Source organism: Seriola lalandi, unplaced genomic scaffold (genome assembly GCF_002814215.2).
Source record: "Seriola lalandi dorsalis isolate HSWRI2012SDOR001 ecotype SW California unplaced genomic scaffold, Sedor1 jcf7180002054949, whole genome shotgun sequence".
Lineage (NCBI taxonomy): Eukaryota > Metazoa > Chordata > Actinopteri > Carangiformes > Carangidae > Seriola > Seriola lalandi.
Genome location: NW_019525500.1, coordinates 738560 through 763882, shown reverse-complemented (window position 1 = coordinate 763882; position 25323 = coordinate 738560). Strand labels below are relative to the sequence as shown.

Genomic DNA, 25323 nt, shown 5'->3' with positions numbered 1-25323 from the left:
CAAAATTAATTTGGTATTGTACAGATTGACTGTCACAAAGTTATAAAAGGGCAATGGTGGTGGATGCATTATGGTGCATTTGTGGCACAGAATATTTTGGGGTTGGGAGAGACTGTCAGAAAGTGTGTGGCATTATTCCCTTATTGGACAGATATAGCGCATCTTGTCCACTCTATGACAGCATCCCTTTCATCCTGCCTTCAAGCAAGGCAATTCAAAACCTGTATACACACTCTTGCCTTTAGATGTAGTCTGAGGACACTTGAGCTAGTTTGTTTTGCAAATAACCCGACCCCTAATCTCCATGCACATCTGAGGCTGACTGGAACTTAATTAAAACCAGGATGACCAAAAATGTATACATGCAGAAAGATAACCACAATGTGAAACCGGACAATTATTCAATTCTACCTGCTGCTGTTCATGCCTTGCTATTTTAGTAACAATACCCAAAACCAGTCCAACATTGCAGGAGACCTGAGGAAGCATCTGCTGCACAGAAACAAACTTGAACATAGCTCTAGGGAAAGCTGAGGGAGAGCGGATCGACAGGCTCAGGAGGGCTAAGGAGAGGGTTTTGCCACAAATATGTGAGAGAAAGCACTGCTGGGGCAGGACAGAAACATCAGTGTCTTATGGGTCCAAATTGTGGTTTAAAAAAACAGAATGCACACACAGAGGTTTCCTTTTTTTTGGCGGCAAATGTAAAACCAGCATCTCTACTTCTGACACGTCAACACTGCAGTGAGAGGAAAAGAAGAGGTAAGGGAAAGGGAGAGAGGGCATCCTCTGGATCTCAGGGGTGGAATGAATAAAAATAAACATTAAAAAAATTACACAAACAAACATCCAGAAGGATCTGAATGGTTCCCGTTATGCACAGCCTGTCTTATTTCCAGTAAGAGGATGTTGACTGGTCACAGATCCGTGTTTAGTTTAGGACAAGAGCTCCTTTATTTGACTGGGTTGATATTCCCGTAGACACTCAACAAAAAATAATGCAGTCATACCCTTTGTGTAAGGCTTGGCGAATGGCCTTCAAGTAGCCATGACCACTGCTATCCATGACTTCATAACATTAATGATACAGGTCAAAATTAGGGGGTTTGCCTTTAAGACTGCATTATTCAAAATGTGGAGGCCCCTTTGTGGTTGCAATGCTGTGACCCTGTTTGGGACCCTTAAAATGGGATGCAACTTCAGTCTGGAGGGCCTCTCTTCTTATTGGAGAGATACTTTGGACATGGTCCTGTTATGCAACTGTACCAGTTAATGTAAGTTAATTCTCCCTTGGACAAGCATCCTAATTTTGCCCTACTTCCATTCATCCATCCTCAACATGGTGTTGACAATAAACACTTACTAAGAATTGAATTATAAACTTAACATTATGCAAACCTCATCCTAAAAGCTATTAAGTTATAATAAGAAAAGGTTACCAAGAGAGAAAATGGGAGGGAGGGCGAGATTTATTCCACTGAATTACTACTAATTACCCCAGACACAGTCAAAAGATGCCTTCTCCACTTGTTTGCCTTAATGACATTGACTGTATCTGTATCAGGTTAATAGCTGTTATGAGTCATTTATAAAATATTTCAATGGAATTGGGTAACACTCGTGGATCGGAACTGTTATGACTCATTCATCTAAAAATTCTCAGGAAGCGCCACCTTGATGTTACTACTTCATGGTAACACCCCTCACCAACACTGATTGGCCAAGAGCTACAATACTGGGTAGAAAGCAAACTAGACAGTGAAGTGGTTTGTGTACATGGAAACGTACAGTCAGAAATTGAGGTTCTTGTCGCATGTATTTCTGTCAACAGGCATTAAGTAACATTACATTAAACAAAGCCTGAAGGCACATACAATACAATAAGCTAATATTGTAACAAATTGATGCCTGGTCCTTTTTTAAAGCAGGATCAGGCTGAACAAATCATGACAGAGGAGGTTCTGATTGTCCATAGGCAAATTTTAAATTGTGTACTTGATTAGTCAACACTACAGAAGTCCTTCTCACTTCATAGTGATTCTACTCTCTTTCACTGGTTGGCAAAAATGTTCTCCTGAAGTCTTTTCGCATCTGTTTATGCAGTTAATCTGAATGACAGCTTTTTAAGCTTCAGCAGTGATGTACAGTACATTTCCCTCTGAAAGCACGATGGCAAATGCTGACTGCAGATTTCCTTCAACCCTGACCAGTCTCCTTGCCACCCTGCCACCATCATGCTTCACAGTTGGGACAGTATTGGGCAGATGATGAGCAGTGCTTGGTTTCCTCCAGACATGACGCTTAGAATTGAGGCCAAACAGTTCAATCTTGGTTTCATCAGCGCAGAGAATCTTAATTCTCACAGTTCGAGTATTTTATGTGCTTTTTTGCAAACTCCAACCTTCTCTGCCATAAAGCCCAGATTGGTGGAGTGCTGCAGTGACGGCCAAATGCCCCTCTCCCCTGACTGCACAATTTGGCCAGGCGTCCAGCTCTAGGAGGAGTCCTGGTTGTTCCAAACTTCTTCCATTTAAGAATTATGGAGGTCACTGTGCTCTTGGGAAACTTCCCCAGATCTGTGCCTTGACACAATCTTGTTTCTGAACTCTGCTCCTTAGACCTCATGGCTTGGTTTTTGCTCTGATATACATTGTCAGCTGTGAGAACTTATATAGACAGGGGTGTGCCTTTCCAGGTCATGTCCAATCAGCCGAATTTACCACAGGTGGACTCCAATCAAGGAAGAGAAACATCAAGAGGATGTAGAGAAATGGGAGGCACCTGAACTAAATTTCAAGTGCCATAGTAAAGTGTCTGAATACTTATGTCAATGTGATATTTCAGTTTTTCCTTTTATAATAAATTTGCATATATTTATAAATATAAATATTTGCACTTATAGTGGGGTGTTGAGTGTAGCTTGATGAGGGAAAAAATTTAACGATTTGTGAACAAGTGAAGGGGTCTGAACACTTTCTGGATGCACTGTAGCTCTGGCTACAGCAATGAGGCATGTGCTAAAATCATGAAACATCTGCACAGTTGTGTCCTATTACACACACATGCCTGCAGTATACAATATACCTATCACTACCACCAGTGATGGAAGGGAATCTACACACTGAGAATGTGGAGAAGACCCCGGGTTTATCAGGCTTTCACAATCCCTGTTCTCTGACTCACGCTTACAGTATGTAACATTACGGAGGGGCACAAGTGTGTCTTGTTTGTGTGGTGTGTGAGCATAATAAAGTCTGCAAGTATATATTTACATGGAGAAGGAGAAACTAATGCTTAAAACCATGCAGGAGGCTTTAATGTGGTAGTAAATAATGCTTTTTGTTCAGAAACAAATATCTATTATAAATTGATTGACTCATAATGATTAAAGCTTATTATCTTTAGCGTTGTTTTAATTTAGATAGTAAAAATGTAAATGTTTGTTATATATTTGAAAATTTGCAGGAACTTTATGACCTCATGGGGATTATGTTTCTTATTATGTATCTGTGATTATGCAGTATTATAAAATACCTTGTAATTTACACAGTGATTATAATGTAATCATAAAGCTGGCATTGTGAAGTTCTGTGGCATTAGAGATAATTAAACATTTAAAAAGCATTAAAACTTTCATTGAATTCATAAAAGAGCTAAAAGGTGACAGCCTGACAGCTCATGTTAAATCTTGGCTTGCACTAAACTGTCACATCTCTAAACTCATCTCTCAGTAATTCCTCTCTATATGCTGCCATAAAATATAATTTATCTGTTTAAAAAGTGTGTGCGGCCCAGCCTACCGGGCAAAACAAAAGCAGCATGTGTGTGTGTTACAAGGATGAAGGATGGGATGGGAGGTTTCGTGATGTTTCGTGCTGGCCAGGGGGGTAATGATTATGAGTACCGAGGATCATCATTCACTCCATGACTAAGTAGAAATGGAGGACAGCCAAAGAATTTGAAAGTAGGCGAAGCAAATGGGTGTGATCAACACCATCCTCCGACCCTCATAAAAAAAGAAAAGAAAGACAGATAGGGCAGGAAGAGAGAGTACACAGGAAAGTGAGTGAGTGAGTGAGTGAGTGAGTGAGTGAGTGAGTGAGTGAGTGAGTGAGTGAGTAGGGATGGAAGTCGTAGATAAAAGTTGCAGAGCATTTTCTTGATCAATGTCATTTATCAAAGTTGAAAACTCCTTCAGGCCTCGCTTCCCAAAGTCTGTGTAGCTTCCTAGGAATTTACAAGTCAGCGATGTCATGTTGATAAAACAAATAATGTTGATTTCACACATGCTAAATAAATCAGTCATCACTGGCAAGCGTAACCTAACAGTCAGATGCGTCAGGATGCCTGAGTAATGACCGGATACTGACACACTTGCAAGACTGGCATTGTAAGATGGTTGAAACTGAGCATTTTTCATGAATGAGTTTTGTTTTACCAGTTTATTTTATTTTAAGGAGTCATTTTAATTATGTTGAAACCCGTCCTCTGCATTAGCCCCACTGCCTTTAGCTGTGCAAAATTCCTGTTACACTATTTATAATTACACTACAACTAAGAATTGTGTAAGAACTGTATGAACAACCAAGTCAGGCCTGATAATGAGACTCTGAAGGGGCACTCACTACACTTAACACCAGTGGTGGTTAAGTGGTAGAAAACACCTAACATGTAACCACTGTCCTCTCTCCCTGAGTTTCTTGCTTTTCTATACTGTTGTACTATGAAAAAAGGCAAAGCTAACTGACAACATAACCGAAATGGCTATGAAGCAAATGAATTAACATTTTTGCATATTATAAGCAACAAGGGACCTCATGATTGGAGAAGCCTTCCTTCCTTCAACTGTATAACTGTGGATTAAACCCTGTTAACAGCAAGTACCCACCTTATTCAACCCATGCAGATCATGAGTTCTGTTTTGACCTTGCAGTTTAAATAAGTAGGGAAACATTAAATATACGTGTCCCATGTTAACCAAGAAAATAACACATTACTCATCATGTGAAATAAGACGGGGACCAGTAGAGAGCAAACCTCACCTCACAGAGTTGGCCTTTCTCCCCTCTGCCTTCATGAAGACTTTCACATGATCAAATGGAGTGTGCACATACATCTTCAACCTGAAACAGAAATTCACATCAACACAGGGGGTCAGAGACTCGTTTCCAATCTCACCTAAAAGAGGCAAGAACAAAAGAGATGGCTACATTGACTGTGCAGTTTTTAAGGTGGCCACAGTAAAGGTCAAAACACAAAGGGCTAACTGAGTGTAGCACAGCAGAGAATGTACACTGTACAATGTACACTTGTCTGGCACGCTGACTGATATATGTATAGACTCTGACTGAAGTATCATGTGTAGTGGACAATCGTCCATGCTGCTGAAACTAGACTAAGCGGATGCTGTGTCTAAATGGCTAGCTCTGAGCCAAGTCAGGTGTCTGTTTAAAGAGGTAAACCAGTCTACAATATGCTTTGTTTTACAGCAGACCGCTTACTGAGTGTTATCGGCAGAAAGCTTAGGTCAGAGGAGTCAGATCGCTGTTCTGTTAGAGGTTCAGATTAGAAATAGTGTTCTGCCTTGTTCAAAGACTAACGTTCATGTTGGGAGAAATATGAGCCTGGGAAATAAAAAGAAAAGTGAAGCAAGAGCAAAATTACAAAGATAAATCTAGGAAAGTAAGATTGCAGGAATTAGACAGAACATGAAGAGAAGCCAACCGAATCCTGTGTGAGTGAAATTGGATTGAGCTGGTTGATATGAAAGATCAGGATATAAAATGACTGTTGAATAAGAGTTTCTGTACATTCACTCCCTGAATCATCTCCGCCGTTGTACTGAAATAAATGTAACCATTTCAAAGCAGCCACTCCTAACCTATTCATCGACTCAGTGGGAATATTCAAGCTGAGCACAATTGTGACGAAGTGAAATGGCACAGATCAAATGATACACGTTCAAATTCTACAGTTATAACAATTTCAGTTTTAAATAGAAAATATAAGTTAATATATATATTAAAATATATATAATTTGTTGTTGAGAGGAGAAAAGAGTTTTTAAAATAAAGCACTTATTGAACATGAATGTATACAGGGCTCTTGTGCATGCAGACTGATTTGTACTCTGTCTGTAACTGAGAGATAATCCCTGAACACACTGCTGCCAAACTCAATTACAGGGGCTCTTTTCTGGCGTGCAGGCAACAGCGGACCTGCTACAGGTCATCAAAACCTAAGCTGCAGTCAAGAGTACAAATGGCTGATGCTTTTAGATAAAGCGACTAGTAAGTAAATCTGAAATATAACATATGTTTAAATAAGGGCTACAACTAATTAATTGTTAAGTTTATGAAATGTAAAAAAATATTCAAAAAGATCACAGTAATGTCTTCATTTTACTTGTTATTTCTGACTAACAGTCTAAAAACCTTAATTACTCAACCTACTGTTACAGATGACGAAGAAAAACAGTAAAATTGTTCTATTTGAGAAGCTTGAACCTGGAGTGTTTGGCATTTTTACTTGGAAATTATTGATACAATCAATTGATTATTAAAATAATTTTCTGTTGATTGACTAACTGAGTAATCGACTATTCTACTCAGTTTTACATTTGACAACTGATTCATAATGCAGCAGTGAAGCTTGTGCTGTTTTAAACTCAAATAAACAATACAAAAAGCTCATACACTAAGCATCGTGTGCAGGACAGTATGATGCATTAACAGATGAATGTAACTGCGTCACACTGGTGTTGGGATTGTGGGTAGAGTTTGATATTATACCATAATGTTTTATAAGCATGATACTGTACCATGCTGCTTAAAGTGCAGATATCACTATAGCTGCATTTCAGCAGCAGTCATTGTGAAAAATTCAGTCAGCTTTGTTTTCACCGCTCTCTTTCGCAGTTGTTATGAACAAGAGAAACCACCAACTGAACACAACTTCACAGCTGTTGCCAACAGTAAAACTGCTCATTTGAACTTTTCAAGAGAAAACAATGAGCTGAAACGCAGTCATTATCCTTAAAGTTAGAAATCTTCCAAACCATATATCAAGCTAGTGTTGATTTCTAGGTCTATTATCACATTGTCAAGTTTTGTGTTTCTATTCACAAGTCCAATGAATGAAGCAAAACAACTGGTGTGGTGTGGATTGGTTGAATTTCTACCACTGAATGCAACACAATCATCTTCAGTTTCTGGCTTTGCTCTAGGATTCAGCAGGAACTGTGGTCAGTGGCAATACATGAACTCAATCAAACTAAAATCATGGTGACAAAGCAACATATAATAATAACATTAACGTCTCCAACGTGATCTGTAGTTACAGTCTCATGTTAACTTACACAAACCATCATCACTTCAACACAGAGAGGTTCAAAACAGCCATCTTTTCTATTCAGGATTCTTCAAGTATTTTGTCTATCTCTTATAAAGACTCTGAAAAAGTGGTATTGGATTTGTATGGAGAGTTTGGGCATCAGCGTCAGTATCAAGAGTGAAAAAGTTGGATCGGTTCATCCTTACAAATAATCAGAACAAAACTATTTGATGGAACTTAAATGTAAATGGGACGAAGCTCACTTTTGGCGTGTCACAGGGTCCGACTCTGTAGGGTGGATATAAGGGGTCAAGATCTGGTTCAAGGTTTGTCTTTCAGACACCCTAAAACGAAAAACAGATAGTGGAGAAAAAAGCAAATATGTGAACATCAACATTAAAATCAAGTCACATCATGGTCATAACTTTGATAACATTTCTGTGAAGTTTAACAATTCTGTATCAACACATACATGAGCAGAGAGCAGTATACACACAAGATACAGTGTATCTATCAAAATGCAAAACAGTTTTTGATACGTAACACTGGTGCTACAACAGAAATTTTGATGTATTTTTGTGTATCAAGAAAAAAGTGAAGGAGAAAGTGAATATTGTTTTGTAACTCACCTCCTCTGACTGAACTCTGTGCTGCTCTGAGGAAAGATGAGCTTCAGGTGCCACAAGAACTGTTTTTCCCTGAAGGAGAAAAAGAGACTAATTTTTAATTTCAGCTTATCAAAGTGTTTGATGCCTGTTTTTCAACAGAGAAAGATGAGGTCACCAATGCTCTCACGGTACCCCCTTCACAGTCAAACACAAATGTGCTTGTTTAAATTCACAGCATAAAATGGATTCAGTCTTAATCTGTCCAAGACAATACGCCTGGCTGCTTCCAAGATCTTGTCCATCTGTGTGTGTGTGTGTGTGTGTGTGTGTGTGTGTGTGTGTGTGTGTGTGTGTGTGTGTGTGTGTGTGTAAATGAATAAACCAGAATTGCCATGGAGACCGTGACATATACACTCAATACAAGGACAGCAGCTGGTGGATATCACATAATGATCACCTCTTCTGGGGTAATGCTTTGGGGCAGTAACTATTAAACGAGGTTGGGTTTTCTGGGTTGCTGGGCGTGCTCTACAACCAAACATTTATTCCCTAAACAGCTGCTGTGCTCATATCTACTACTGTCACCATGATGCAGAAATAGCCAACAAAATGTAATATATGAAACAGTTTGGGAGATACGAATAACAAGATGTAATTCCTCCCTTTTCAATCTTTTAAAAGTTAGAGTAATTATCAGTAACTTGCTCACTAACTGAACTCTGGCAGCCACTGCACCATTTTGTCATGTTTGAATAAATTGGACTTTACAGGGATGACTCTGTGTAGATAAACCCAAGTGAAACACAGAAATGTACAACTGTTACTGCCCCTATGAAACAGAATATATGTCATTGGCAAAGCATCAGAAACTCCAGGATCATATACCCCACATACTGGGTGCTGAACATAACTACAAGGACTTGTGTTGACCAAGACCACAGAATTTGCCATATATAGGGTGGAGCTGATTCATCAACCTCTACTCCATCAGGGTACGAGGATGGAGGCCTTGATGGATCTGAGGAATGAAGATGAAACATGCCCTCAGAAAGACGCAAAGCTTAATTGTAAGGCACATGCAAGAAGCCTTGTTATTAGGGCTTTAGTACTCTTTAGTACTGAGTGATTCAGAGCACAACTTGGAGGTTTCTTTTGATATCTTTAATATAAAATGTTTTGTCTCCTTTTAAATGTATCTAAAATCAAAGCCCTGCACAGCTATCTGCACTAACTTTTCAGCTCATTCTGGAGTTCAGGAAAATGCTTTTCCTTTCAAACAAGATGAAAAATCAATTGCTACAGTGCAATCATATTAATATGCTCTAATTTAGTCATGTGTTTTCTATTTTAACATATGGCCGGTTTCATGATCAGTCAATTCATTCATAGTTCAATGCACAAACCCCTATTCTGATCATTTATTTATTATTTTATTCATTATTCAAAAAGAAATGCAAATAATGATCTGGTTATGGCCTCTCAGTTGTGAAGATTTGCTGCTTTCTTCTGTTTTATGTAATTGAAAATTAAATATCTTTAGGTTTTGGATTATTCATGGTGTTGTTTTGTGGATCCAGGTGGCACCATTATACAGCAGGGGGTGTGTTTTTTTCCCTTGAAAAGAGAAACAGGATGGGTAGGTGGAGTTCAAAAGTGGGGAAATATGTGCAGAACACCCCATGAAAGGTGGTTATGAGTTTCCACATGGTTGTAAGGAGAGGGTGAAGGGGTGAAGCTGTAGGAAGTGCAGGCAGCAGCAGGTACTGTTTGGGAGTGTAGACAAGGGTCGGGAGGGGATTCCCTACGTAACTGTAGGAGGTACTTTACACCTTTAACCCCTTAGTCAGAGGAATTTATGTGTTTGCTTAGGTTTGGCTGAGTTTCTTATTTGGTGCGTCAGTGTATGTGCACTTATGTATGTGTGCAGGTGTGTGTGTGTGTTTGTACGTGCAAGCAAATGAGGGTGGAGCACCAGGTGTGATGCCATTATTCTGTCATTACGGCAAATGGAAACTATGTATTCCAATGGAAAAGGGGCTTGCCCAAAGATGCATGCAATCATTTCAGGCAAGGCCACAGTGCATATCTGGGATAAGTGCCATCATTCATTGTCGGGAAAAATGAGGAGAGTGCAGCATAAAAAAGTCAAAACAGAAGCACCAAAAGTAGAGGATGATTGCTATGAATACCAGAACCTTCTTAAAACTACCAGAACACACTGCCTGGTCCCTCAACAGTTATTGCTGCAGGGCCCTGAGCAAGGTATTTAAACTCTAAGGAAGAGTAGTGGCAAACAATGAAAAGCTAGCTGTGCAGTGTAGCTCACTCATACACGCAGGAATACAATTAGTCCGGAAACAACATGCCCATTTCAAAAGATTACACACTTCAATCACACAAAGATTATATTGAAAGGTTCATAACCGCTACAGAATTCCATGGCAAAGGAAATCTGCAACCTTACATGGCCTTACATTTAAGGGTATTTTCCTCCAAGACGGATTATTCATCAAACAACTTGTTGGGTCACAAGAACTAAGCCTAACTGAATGCAACAGGATTCGTACATAGCCAGAAAAGAGTGGGGACTAGAATTACCACTGTGAAGTTGTATGCCTAAGCCATCCAGCCAAGTTTATGGTCATAATACCCACTTCCTGAGATATAGCATTGAAGAATGGCCTGAAGTAAGTGTTTTTCCAGAACAGTCTGATGTCACAGTGAAGTTGACCTTTGACCAATGGGGTATAAAATGTCATCACTTAATGTTTTTCATCACTTCATTGTTTTATTCCAATAGACATTTGTCTGTAATTATGTCATAATTAGCATATGAATACGTCAGTTATAACCAAAAACAAGTTATGAGGTCACGTGACCTAGAACTTTGACCACCAAATTCTAATCAGTTCATCCTTGAGTCCAAGTGAATGTTTGTGCCAAATCTTAAGAAATTACCTCAAAGCAGTCTTGAGATATCACATTGAAGAGGCCAAAAACATGTTTTGTGAGGTGACTGTGACCTTGACCTTTGACCGCAAAAATCTAATCGGTACATCTTTGAGTCCAAGTGGACATTTGTACCAAATATCAAGGAATTCCCTCAAGACATTACTGAGATATCGTGTTCACGAGAATAGGACAGTTAATCAGTGGCACAGTTTTAATAATAAAACATGTTTACATTTTTCCACTCTGTTCTGGCCATGTGCTAATCTCATTTTATTAAGTTAAGCTTCTTTGGTCCAACAAGCTGTTTGATGAATAATCCCTTTTGGTGGAAAAACTGTCCATTAACAAAGGCCATGTTAAGAGGCAGATGGCTTATTGCATGGACTTTAGTGTAAATGTGAAATTTCTAGAAATAAATCTCTTAAAAACAGGCATGTTTTCATTACTTTCCAAAACAGATAACCTGACAATCATACCCACTTGCACATGCAGTGATTGGCAAGGTGTGTGTATGGAAGAAAGGTAGTGTTTGAATGTGCCTCTCAAGCTTTCTTATTTTCTTCTTCACAAGGCTACCACTGTCATTTTTCATGTGTACAACTGAGTGCATCACTATGAATGCCTCTGAGGAGATGCTGTTCTTGTATGGTTCATTACTTTGAATCAACAAGGACATGCAAAAGGTTAAAGATTCTTGGAGAGGGATCAGGTGGCAAGCTCTTTTTCTCTGCTTTCAGGTTCAGCCATTTAAACAGGTATAAAACTTTTACTTTGGATGTGGTCAGATGACATGCCATACAACCTAGTTCTTCTTAAGTATATTGGACCCTTTGGCATTTCAGCATGCAAGTTTGGCTGCAATGATCCATGAGGGACACTGAGAAATAAAGCAGACTCAGAGGAGGATGGATGAATTCATTAACAAGAACACTGTTGATTAAGTAATTGGAGTTGGTCATGCCATCAACACAAGAGAGCGTAGAAAGCCTGACGGGTGGTCTGGCAGTCAGAGCAGAAATCCATATGGCTGGATTAAAGATTGGACAGATTCAACTAAAATGGTGCAACATATGAAACCATGTGTCCCATGTATCTGCCCATCAGGGGCAGATGCCAGGACTGGGGTGGCAAGTGGGTGTTGGTGGAATGAGATGACAGGACTTTGGGGCCTCTTTACTGAGATACGACAAGTAAATCCAGTATCCATAGCTATGGTTCCACAACCTCAGAGGGTGGAGTGACTGAGAGGTTGATGGACGAAAGGGAGAGGAGACAAAGATTACAGGCAGCTGCATCTTAAGACTCCTTCTTTATGTTCTGGCTTGAACCTTAGTTTTTGGGCACATGCTGCAACGTTAAGTCATGAGTCTGCTTCCCCTGTAAAGTCCAGAACACAAAGATGCCAACATGTGTTGGGTCTAAGTATCTATGTGAATGTACTAGGACAGCTAGTCCGAGGCTTTGATGAGTATTACTTGCGAGAGGAGAAAAAGGGGTGACATTTTTGCTACTCTTACATTCATACCACTAAGGGGAAAAAAATTTTAAACTTGAGTTTGATACGTCTGGTCATAAGCTTTGGGTATCCAATCATGAATCACAAGTTAGACCAGTGGAATGTTTGACCCGTTTATTGTGCTTGATAAAAGGATAAATGATAACCCAGGTTATTAGAATGAATCCTCTGGGGACCATGAAAGTCTCTACCACATTTCAAGGCACATATTCAAGAGTTGTCGATATATTTTACCAATGTAGCCACCTCTAAAGCTAAAGTACCAGTGTAGATTAGAGAAATTAGTTTCATGGCCAAAAGTCATTAGCACTAAAGTTCTTCTGTCCAAGTACAAAACTATATAATTAATTTTCAACAACACATGGAAAACTAATTATTAAAATTCAGTCAACCAAACATGACACATGGCAAGTTGATATTCTCCCTCGCTCATGCAGTACACTGACATCTCTGGTTAATTTACTGTTTGGAATTTCACTCAGAGCCAGGGAGCAGTGTGTAGCCCACAGTTATGTGGCAAATTGTGATGACAGCGTTTGCAACACTGATGAAACTGCTGCTTGCCATTCTGATGTGAGGTTTGCCTCGGATGGCAGCCGGCGTAGACTCTGTTCTGCATCACCAGTGGTTAATCAAGCCAATGACAGCCAGAAGGCCGTCTGTTGGCATCTAAAAAACATTTGACAAAAGCTGCTGCTGATTGTTTCATTTGAACTGAATTCTTGCAAAGTAGGAGTTGTAATGTATGTGAGTGTGCAAAATGATGAATAGTCATCCCCCGCCAATAAAGCTGTGGTGAAATATGGCTCTGTCTGCTTCAATTCACTTCTGCATTTATTCTTCAAGTGCAATATTTCATACAACACTCAGGTTTCTACAAACCTGTGATGAACATCACTGCTACATTACAGCATTAATTGGCCTAATGGAGCTACTAAAATTATAACACTTTTCCATTGTCCCAGTCTTGTAAGTTTCCGCAGTGGTGTGTTGTGCATTTCCACTTCACCAACATGCTTCTCCAGAATGTATGTATGAATGAATGAATGTGAACGAGGTCTTTCACATGTTCACAAGATTGTTTACATGTCTTTTCTTTTTCGTCTTTAGCCTGTATTTGAACAGGTGTTGGATCAACAGATCAGCTTGCTTGATGCTCAGGTAAAAATTATATCTTGTTAAAAGTTGAGGTTAATTCCATCCATTAAATCCATCCCATAGTCACCAAGTTCAGCAACTGGCTGATACCTCCTTGACAGGTCTACATCTAGATATATTTTTTTGTGCTTTAATGTTGGCAGATGTTTTACATACTGCAGAAGAAGAGAAGATCCAAAGGTAAAACTATTTATATGTTTCAGGAAGGCAGGCCAAAAAGGCTGCCATTACAGAGAGGGGAGGGGGAGAAGGAATTAGCTCTGAGTACAAGTGATCAGCAGGTGGTCATAACATGCCATTTACTATCGTGCCCCCAGTGCACCCTCAGCAGCAAAAAGCATGAGCACATACCCTTTTCCTCTCACATGATAACATAACTGCATATAGCAAGAAAGATTTTTATGGACTAAGCAGTTGCAGCATGAACAAGTGTATAATGACAAAGAGCCGGATGGCAATCTCTTAACAGCATCATACATAGTGACTCAAACAGATCTATTAACTCAATTCAGTCAGCCCATGAAACCTATTTGCGAGTGATTACAACTTTACTCGATCAACAAAAAGAATTATCAACAAAATTCAGTTCATTGTTCTTCAATGCCTGTCAGTATCTGGGAAAAAAAATAAGTCTACTCCAACCAATAAAACTGTGTTAATTGAGTTGATTCCCAATATATGGGACATACTGACATACATGGCACAAATACACACCAGCTCATATTACAAATTAATTCTGAAGTTATTATAGAAATATGCTCAGTTATTATCCACAGTAACTACCTCTGCAATATGTTGTCCGGTCCACTCAAGTCATCTATGAGGAAAATGCCCTGCCATGCCAGGCTGAGGCTGTAGAAAACATAATTCCACCCTAACACAACTACTCCCAATGTTCTGCCAAATGCCAGCTATTATATACTTACCCTCCAAGGGCTGGACTGAGAGGCAGCCTGTAATTTTTCGTCAATCTCTTTACTGTTCATGCCTTGTTTTTGAAATTAGTCACCGGTAAGAGGTGGAAAGAAAGTAGTTGCGCAGGCATTATTTTGCATACAAACATTTAATTAAAGAGACACATGCTTACAAACTCACACTCATGCACATACGTTCTCACTTGCACACACGCACGCCCCATCGCCGGGCATGAAAGCGCCGTAGTCAGCTGTCTGCCAGTAATGATCCTTCTCTGGCAGTGCGAGTGCGTAGCATGAATATGTCGCTAACCAGCTGCAGTCACACTGCTCACACATCTGCTTTTTATATTATGTACTTGGTACATTCTGAAGCACATTCTCTCTCGATCCCTCACAATTTATTGTATACCTTTCATCCCATCCCTTGTGTCCATTTGCCGGTCTGTGAATAGTACACTGTTGCAGTTAGTTGAATAATCTTCACAGTGAGACATAGTGAAACTAACTAGACTAAACAAAGAAAAAAGACTGTGGAGCTGGCTCATGATTCCTCTACGGATACTGTCACAGCAAAAGCATAAAGACTCTTCTTGTGTCTTTTGCTGGAGCAGTTGTGGGAATTTAGCTCATTTCCCCATCACTGAACCTTTATAAATTACTAAAACTTCAAAGTCGTACTGGTCTCATCCTAAAAAAACTTTCTGTCACCCTCTGAAAAGTGTTGGGATGGGAATGGGCAGTATGGGGTTGGAGGGTGGGCCGAGTCGGCTACTATAACCTAATATAATGTTGCCTCATCCTGAGATGTGACGTGCACATTTAACATTTAAGTGCCTGCAAAACACCAGAGACAGACATGACAGAGTGGTAGACTTTAAGGATGGAAAAGAGGGTGGTGAAAGGGAAAGTAACAACATAAAACCAACTGGAGGGACAGACAAAGGATTCTTTTAGTGGCAATCCTGATTGGCACCCAATATTGTCCCTGGGCATTTTACACTTGTAAAACTTTAATATGGAGTTCAATATCCATTTCCCCCCTCTTCCCCTCCTCTATTCTTCCACTGAGGGATTAGAGTGGCAGGGCTCAGCCTCAAAAGAAATGGGAAAATGAGTGGCAGAAGGTTGTCCAAGGAGGGAGAAGAGATGCCAGACATGACCAGGCATCAACCTTGTTTGCTAATTGTATGTTATTGTGCATTTTAAGTATAATATAAATGATAAAATTAATAATGAAAATCTGTTTTAACCCTTTACTCCAGGTTATCAGTAGGTGTCTTTTTCTGTAATTTTTTTATTCTTTTTCTCTGTCTCACAAGGCGATGCTTACTTGAAGATCATTTGCATTTTGTGGCTGTAATCACTGACTTCAGTTAATGACACCAAGACTATCCAGCTACAATGCAGAGTAACACATTAGAGAACTACTTATTAAAAAAACAAAAATGTTTAAAATTATGAAACTAAATTCCAGCACATGAGGTTGAGATGAGCCTGTGAACAGCTGGTTGTTTCGAACAGATTTTAGTCTGCAACTATAGTCGTACCAAGCATGCTATTATTTCAATCTTTTTGACTATTGGTCTTATAATATCTAAGCGTGAGGGGATAGACCGACAGATGATGGGCGGGATGACGTACAAATAGTCAATAGATGAATGACAAAAGGCATAATGCATCGTTACAGAATGTCAGACACACATAACCTGGAGTTTAACTAGTTTTTATTCACCTAGTCTTGCAGTAGTTCACAGACTGTTTAACTGGACTGCTATCATACTGGAGGGGAAAAAAGGGAAATTGAAGTACAGCTTCACCTATCTTCAGCAGGAAGTGTACACGTATGTCTGTATTGGTTGGAAGTTGCAAATATATAAACACATGACATCTTACGACGGCCAACAGAATGGATACTAATGGGTTGCCTCCTGTACAACAGCCACAACTCGTCTCAGTTTTTGTTAGACTGGTAGGAATGTCAATCACACCTCAACTGCCTCAGGTAACTTTATTTATATTTTAGAGACATGGAGAGATGTCAATGCTTCATCATCAGGCACAGGACTGCCTAGAGATAACCTGAGGAGAGCCAGCACTTGATATAGCTGCTGTTAGGGCTTAACAAGAGTGCCATCCTGTGGTTAAGGAAAACATCACTAATCAGAAGCTCATTTTGCTGCAGGTCTGAGGCTCACCAGAAAACCGTGTGTTGTCTTTGACTGTGACTGAGCGTATCATAAACAGCCTCACAATGTTTGGGCTAATAGTGGTGCTGCTCTGATGGAAATTCAAACACCCATGGCATTGTATTACTGTCGCTTGAGTTTGAGCTAGAGTATGTTTGTGTTTTGTCTTTTCTATGATGCAGTAGCACCAGTGCAGGATATTCAAGAAAGGATAATTATTTACATATTTCATTATAATCATGACTTTCTCAAGATGATAATGACAAAAGCAAAGGTTTTTGTAGTCTTATTTAAATACTTACTAATACTAATCACTGCCTAAAGGAAGTGATGAGCCTGAGTCACTAAATTACCCCTGCAACTTCAGCTAAATTTATAAAAATGTTATGAAATCATTGTTGCTCTTGTACTTTCTGCAGCAAGAGTTCAACCAAACTAAACCTTGGGAAGAGGGCTAAACAATATGCAAAAAAACAAAATCATATTGCGACTATTTTGGCAGATATTGCGATATGAGTCATGACTTCAGTTGAAATTGTCATATTTGCTTTACATTTACACTGAAATATATATAAAAATGATGATGTGTTTTTTGTTGGGGCTTGAACCAAACATGTGTGATCCTTTAAATGGGGAGAATATAATTTGTAGGCCGGGGCATCTCTCTAGTGCCACAACGCTTCATTTATGGTTTGTTGCAACACATTTTACCTTTGTCAAAATAATTGCAACACCTGCAATTTGGATATTGCACTTGGCCATATTGCTATTTCAATAATGTTTAGATTAACTGTTCAGCCCTACTAGGGACAAGAAAAATAATAACATTCTGTTTCAAGAAAACATATATCATCTGTATCTGATTAACGGTATTCTTACTTTGCAAGGAAGAAAGTGGAGTTTTCTCTGCTCTTACTGAAGGTGATGGGGAGGAACCTCAGCGTGATGTTCATCTTTCTGGCATTGGCCGCCAGCTTCTTTGCCTGGACCACAGGAAATTAAAATGAGTACAGTATAATGTACTAGTAAAGTACAGTATCAGAGCATATTATCATATTTCAATGACAATAAACTAAATACCTTTGGGTTTTGGGCTGACAAAAAACAGTCTGAATGTGTCCATTAAAGCTTTAGAAAATTTACATTTTCACCATATAAAAGGCATTTTACAGCCCAAACAGTTAATTGATTTGAATAAATAAATCAGATTAACTTTATGAAACTAAAAAATATCATTACTTGCAACACAGTATATTCTGTATATAGTAGGGTCATAATTGTAGATGTACAGATGAACAGTTTAACAGCCCCAAAAGATACCATAAACAATACAACACAACAACCATCAAAACAATAATAAAGATCTCACAGCAGCAAACCTCAGACAAAACAACTGTTCAGTAAAACAGGATGGAACAGAAAGTGCCTATTCTTAGCCTTGAACAAATTTGCTGGGTGCACAGTCTGTTTGAGATTTCAGTTCAGTGGAAAAGTCAGCAGGAAAGACATCGTCTCTAAGAACAAATAGATGTAAATAGCAGACATCTGTTTTACATCAATAAATCCAGCTGTGTGAGTTTCATTAACAATTAAAAACAAAATATGACCTGAACTTCTCCTTACTGCCCTCATCTAAATTTGAAAGGACAAGCCTTTCCTTTCTGGCACTTGTGTAGCTCCTTCATGACTTCAGATTGGAGAGTAGTGAGAAACAGTAAAAGAGATTTATTAAATGCTAGGCCTATGCAAAGCTAATAACACATTACTGCACTTGCAATGATCTGGAAGAAACCCACATCCCAACAGTCGTCATGTGCCAAGCTTTTACCTCTGACTGAGAATAAGCTTCATTATTTTGATTGATTTGTGATGGCTGAGAAAGAACACGCATTACTCCAAGCAATCAAATATCACTGTGATGTGATGAAGTAACAGTACAGGTGAAAGCTGGCAGGAACACTGAATATTACATAAATGAGTGTCTGTGGTTTGGAGCAACAGCAGTTAGCATTGCGTAACTACAGCCACAAATTATACAAGAGTTGCAATAAAAGCACAAACAACATTCAATGATGCTGGTTTCTACAATAGTAAAGCTATGTTTTTACTTGTATTGTTTTCAAATATGTTATGTTGATCTAATATCTAAGAATGTACTAATGGATCAGTGACATCCAACTACAAATGGAGGGATCTCTGTTTGTCCTTTGAATTTCTCAACAAACTCTCAACCTATCCACTTCAAATTTAGTGTGTGTGTATTGCTGAGGACCCAAGGAAGTGCAGTGTACACTGTGAAGGTTTTTTGGATGAGTGGTTCTCGAGAAACATAAAAAACGAAACAATAAATGACAGTTGGTTAGGGCTGGGGTCAAAGCATGCAAGCTGCAGCTACAAAACCTCGCACACGATCATCTAAATCATCTGTGAATCGTTTCTAATATTTTCCTTGCTGATGCAAAAACACAGACATGTGACAAATTAAAGGTCAAACCAAAATAAAGCTTCTTAGTGAGATGTTGGGCCTTCACGGGCCACCAGAACAGCTTCAATGCTCCTTGGTATTGATTCTACAAGTCTCTGAACTCTACTGGAGGGATGAACACCAATCTTCCAACAATATTGGTGTTTTGATAATGGTGGTGAGAGCGCTGTCTAACATGTCGGTCCATAATCTCCCATAGGTATAGAACTGGGTTGACATCTTGTGACTGAAGTTCTTAGCATACATTCAATGATTCACATCACTTTCACACTCATCAAAGCATTCAGTGACCCCTCATGCCCTATGGATGGGGGCGATGTCATCCTGTTTCTCCACTCATTTTTCAGGTTTTTCCTTTAATTTGTCATCCGTCTGAGATTTTTCTCAACTACTCTAGTGATGAAATAAATCCATGTCATACCCATTTTAAATTGTAACTCAAGTTCTTAAGGAAAAATACAGATTCTCTGACACACAGTAATTAATCTACACTCACATGCCAATTTATTAGGTACACCTTTAGAAAACTAATGCAGTATAATTCAGTAGGCCTGCAATGCACCCTTCCTTTGATGATTAACAATATAAATATAAATAGGATGGACAAAATACTAGGAACACCTCTCACTATAACCATGTAAAACTTTTGCTCCTAAGATGACCCTTCACAGCATTTGTAGAAATTTGATAAATTAGATGGTGTGTTTAGTTCTGGGTCAGCCTGTTCTTGCTGCAGGTGAAAATGGTTCAGTCTGTGAAAATCTTGAGGCGCCACCGAGACAGTGCTTTAAATGTGACTCTGTATTAACTTTACATTTAGCAGCTAAGATTTTTTAGCACTTGAAAGAACACAGTTGGCTGAACTGCCAGAACAGTTATGAAATGTAGCCCTTTTATAAAGCTTACACATGAACAATAGTGACAACAGTGCAGAGAGGACCATCTGCTTTTAGTTGTTAAGTATCAAAACAATTCAAAACAATTCAATACATGTGTTATTATTTGAATGAACTAAAACAACGACTTCAGAAAACCCTACCTAATGGTGCCTGAATGGTGTGTATGTCTGTTCCCATTCAAGTGGATGGGAAAGTGGTCTGTCCATTTATTTGAATTTCTGTTTCGTTCTTTACATAAAACTGGGTTCCTACGAGTTTTATGGTGTTGTTTGTTTTTAAATTGGATTTAACAACTGAAAATAACTAGTAGCTTTGGATAAATGATGAAAACCCAATATGGCCACAATCACAGTATTCAACAAAACACAGTTTTGTTTCTATTATACTGATGCTGATACTTTACTCAAAATTAGGCATGGAAGATGACTTAACCTATAAATCAAGGACCTACTTTTAAAGTGGTGCGAGGAATCTGGGTGAGCTTGTCCCTGGTGGCACCATCAGCAAATCGTCCTGTGTCCTCCAGGAATCTGTAGTCTACAGCAAAGGTAAAGGACAAACAGTAAACAGACATAAAAATAAAAGAGTAGCATTTTCTTTTTATAATAATGATAATAATACCAATAATAATAATAATAATAACAATAATAATAATAATTCCTTTATCTATTTAGCATCTTTAAAAACAAGGGTTTACAAAGTGCTTTGACATATAAGCATAAGCATATGAGAGAACAATGGCAGAAGAACCCAAACAACAACAGCAACATATAAACCCATAAGAACCCAAGCAAGCAACACAAGAACCCAACAACATGAATTTAGACCAGGAGGACCAAAGTAAGATGTAAGATGATGTAAGCAAATAAAGGGGATAGGAAAAATAAAAAGGGATATAGACACTAAAACAACATAACGCAACAGAATGAGATAAAAATAATTAATACAAATAAGGACATAAAGGGGTAAAAGCAGTAAGTAATAAAACAAGGCGAAGAAGTGATAAAGGAAATAAAAACAATAGAAACACATAAAAACATTTGTAAAGAGACAGAACAATAAGGAATAAAAAAGAGATAATGAGGATAAATGAAAGCCATAAAAATAAAAGGAAATAAAACCAATACAAAGAAATTGAGGATGTTAGGGAACTAAAATAATTAGAAGAGTAATAAAAAATATATCATTGGATAAGAAATAAGAGATAAAAAAGACAATAAGAAGACAACATCACATAAAAGCAAGTCTGTAAAAGTGAGTTTTAAGAAGTGACTTAAAGGATGTCACAGATTCTGCACGCCTTATCTCCTCAGGCAGGTCGTTCCAAAGCTGGGGGACCCTGATGGCAAAAGCACGGTCACCTTTAGATTTGAACCTTGACTTTGGAACGACCAGGAGTCACGCCCGAGGATCTAAGGCTGCAGGTTGGCTCATAAGATATCAGCAGTTATACAACCACTCATTAATAAAATACCCTAAAATTTACAGTGCATCTACCGTTTTTTAATATTTAAGGAACACACACCCACTGCCACCGATGACAAGACAAAATAAAATCCTTAACAACCCAGTGATGATAGTCCAACTATATTTACATATTTAAATATTATAATATATAATATAATATATAATATTTATCTTTGAAATTCAACAGTGTCTACCAAAAGGTTTTAGAATAAATATTGAAAAAATTATTCCCAATGTTTTTGGTTTTTTGTGATGTGAAGGAGTAAGGAAGATGCTGACCACTGAGAAGTGTCATTTCATCAAACTGTGAGAGGGTAACGAAGGCAGTTTTATCTCTGACTCCACTGCATCCAGAACCTTCCTTGTGTTTCTTCACACACACCATGCTGGAAAATATACACAGACAAAATGTTAAGTAATGCCTCAGTTTTCAGAAATCACTCACTTTCTATTTACTATACGTGCTCTACATTTACTGTACTCCACTTTATTTGAGTGTACCTCTGATAAAAATCTCTGCTCGCAACTGAGTAAACTACTGAGTGTCTATTATATGGGGAGTAGTCAATGAGTGAACAAGGGGGTGATATCCCAGGGGGCTGTGTCTGAAATTAGGTCTTCATTCACTCACACAGTAAAACCTTTGTGCAGGCAGGGAGTGAAATTCAGAGTTGCCGACAATATCTCTGACTTGGTGGAAACAACTACTGACAAACTGTTGGCAGAATGGCTGCAAACACATCACCTCTCAATGCTTAAGATTTTCAGCTTTTCTCTGTTTATATCGTTGTAAACTGAAAATCTTTGGGTTTTAGACTGATTTGAAGCCTTCACCTTGGAGTTTTGAAAATCTAAAAGGCAGCATTTTCCACCCTCTTTTGGCTTTTGATCCCTTAAAATAAAGGAGCATCAACTTGTGACCATTACAGATCACTTTAAGGGTGGGGCAAGGTCAAACAAAGACTGTATCCGTAGAAACTATGTAAAAACAATGCTGAATGATGCCTGAAACCTCCTGCAACAGTGAGAGAAGGACATCTCCTAGTGCCCGTTATAAATGATTAATTTGTGGGTGCCACAGTGGCTAACCTGGTAGAGTACATACCACATGGTCTTAGTCCCAAACGCAGTGGCCATGGGTCCGAATCTGACTCGTGGCCCTTTGCTGCATGTCATCCCCTCCCTCTCCCTGACTTTCCTGTCTGTCCCTCACTTCACTATCTGAATAAAGGCAAAAATGCCCAAAAAAAAGATATATTTGAATGAAATTTTCAGGTATGACCTTTAATATGCCATTTACTGCTTCAAGGTCACAGTGTAAATGCTTCAGCTTCCACAGAACTCAGGGAACTGGCCATAAACCATTGGCATTAACAATGGCATGTTGGTGATGGCCATGAAACAAAGCAAAGTTCAAGCAGTAAAAACAAAAACACAGCAATAAGCCAGTTACGAATATTATATTTTAGACGACAAGGTAGAAGAGAATTGTGAAAAGAATTATTGTTACATAATACTTAAGTGATTACTGTTTTTTAATCGGAAAAAGCAGAGCTATTTCTTTGGTTTTTATTAGTGATATTAGACGCAGATGGAATACAGCTTTTATGTTGTATGAAATTATATGATCTCATTCTAGAGATAGAGCAGAGGATCAAGGGAAAATCTGCTCACAAAAAGAACTCATCTTATTCATGTGATCTCACTGCAATTTTAACAATATAAACAAGTATTTATCTCGGATGAAACAATAGAGGGTCTTGGCTCTTTTATTTTAGTTCTGGAAAAATCTCCCTGCAGTCATGCTCCAAACTACTAAATTATCCAAGGTCATGGAAGAGAGGAACTAGTGCAAATTGTTAGTGTGAATATGCCATTTGAGATATCTGTGATTCCTGTAGTCACTTTGACCAGATTACAAAAAAGTGAATAGGCAAGTCACAAGTTTTTTCTCCTTGCTTTACTGACACTATCCATAGCATAGTGTCCAATACACACACACACAAACAGATTCTTTCAAAGCCTCCACTTTCCATCCTTGTCTTGGCTCATTATACAACTTAAGACTCTCAGAGAAATTGTTGGAAAACACCCGGTCAGCCAAACTAGGCCTTGACCTTTATACAAAGCTGTGGGCATCATCTTTCAGTCTTTGATGTCCTCAAACTGTATGCTCTCACTTTTCATCCAATGAAAATGTTTTAGTCTATAAACAGGAGCAAGAAATGGCTTCACTGAATTCAAATATATGGTGATACATATATATATATATATATAGATATATATATAGATATATATATTAATAATAATCAATTCATCGATTTAACGTTTTTCTGCTTTTTTCAGTTTTATATCTTGAACTGATTCTGGACTCTATCAGGAGATCCTAGTTTTCTTTATTTTGCAGTAAAATAGTTTGATTACTTGTATTAAAAAAATCAATAATCTCACCTGCAGGAATGTGTAAGACAGGCGGGACACCTGTACTTTGCCTCCTCAGAGCCACACACACCACAACTGTTGGAAACACAATATGTCAACATGGTGCAGACACACGCTGTGAGCAGTTTTACAGTTAAACTGTGACAAACTGTACAGGATAAATAACAGAGGTAAAAACAAAAGAAGCAAAACATAACCAAATTTATTAAAACATAATAAAAAAGATGAAATAGATTTTTTTATAGTTAATATGCCTAAAGAAATGACTACATCGCATCCTTTCTGCACATTCATGCAGCCAATTAATCGTTCTACCACATCCCAAAGATGTTGAACCAACAATCATGCCATGGTCACTGAGATCACATTTTCCCCTAATCTAAATCAATGTTTGATGTGAACGATAACTGAAGCTCCTCACCTGTATCTGTATGCTTGTATCCATTATACTGCTGCCATGATTGGTTGACTGGACATTAGCATAAATAAGCAGGTGTACAGGTGTTCCTAATGAAGTGCTCCGTGAATATTCAACTACACTACATCTATACTCGGCAGACATTTAGCATTTATGACCGCATTTATTTCCCAATTCGACAGTATTTAAGAGACTCACCTCACATGAAAATGGATAAAGGGGAAGTTAAAGTAAAACTGAAAAGAGTTAAAAGTTAGGTTATATGCGTAGCTAACTAATACCTTGCTAACGTTGTAGCCACCTGACGTCGATACACAACGTTAACCGACGTTTTGTATTTGCGTTTGATAAGAAAAAAGTATTCGGTACAAAAACTACTAGTTAAAACCATTTAAACAAGTCTAAACCAAACAAAAACTGAACCACATGAAGCTGTAGGTTAGCGGAGTTAGCAGTTGGCTCCTGACTCCGTAAACTACTCACTTAGCGAGAGAAATCTTTCTTTTTGTCCCTTTCGGCTCTTCCTCCTGCACGCTGTTTTCCTCTCGGCTCTCCGCAGCTGACATTATGTATGTTGTTGGTAAAATTACAGAGCACATTACAGGAGAACTTCAGCTGCACGTTGAACACACAAGAGGAGACATCAAAACAAACCCTCTTCCGCCGGCAGCACGTGGATATGAGTTCCGGTTGAAAACGTGCTCGGTGGCGCCTCCCGGTGTTGGTGCATCGGAACTACAACGACCTCCGTGTATATGGGGAGGCTGTGTCTACTTTTCTTTCAATTCACTTTATGTAAAGCGTTAAGATGCATGTTAAAATAAGGGGTCCATACTTTTTTCATTAAAAGATTACCCCAGCGGAGGCCGGTGACATTTGCATATAAATTTCGACTGACCCAGTGTTTACTTTCTTCACTGTCACATACTGAAAAGACTGCCAT

The 25323-nt window shown here is 38.6% G+C and overlaps 1 protein-coding gene across 1 annotated transcript in view; it reads right to left on the bottom strand.

Annotated features, from left to right (window-relative positions):
• Window positions 1-25040, bottom strand: part of znhit6 (zinc finger HIT-type containing 6) — a 30955-nt gene extending 5915 nt beyond the window's left edge. The window contains exons 1-8 of the mRNA XM_023394502.2: window positions 24864-25040; window positions 23972-24037; window positions 21800-21906; window positions 20505-20590; window positions 17549-17652; window positions 7962-8030; window positions 7596-7676; window positions 5043-5123 (exon numbers count right to left, since the gene is read on the bottom strand). Coding sequence (XP_023250270.1) covers window positions 5043-5123; window positions 7596-7676; window positions 7962-8030; window positions 17549-17652; window positions 20505-20590; window positions 21800-21906; window positions 23972-24037; window positions 24864-24979 — 710 coding nt within the window. The 5' untranslated portion in view covers window positions 24980-25040. The remainder of the gene's footprint in view (window positions 1-5042; window positions 5124-7595; window positions 7677-7961; window positions 8031-17548; window positions 17653-20504; window positions 20591-21799; window positions 21907-23971; window positions 24038-24863) is intronic.
• Window positions 25041-25323: the final 283 nt, after the last annotated feature.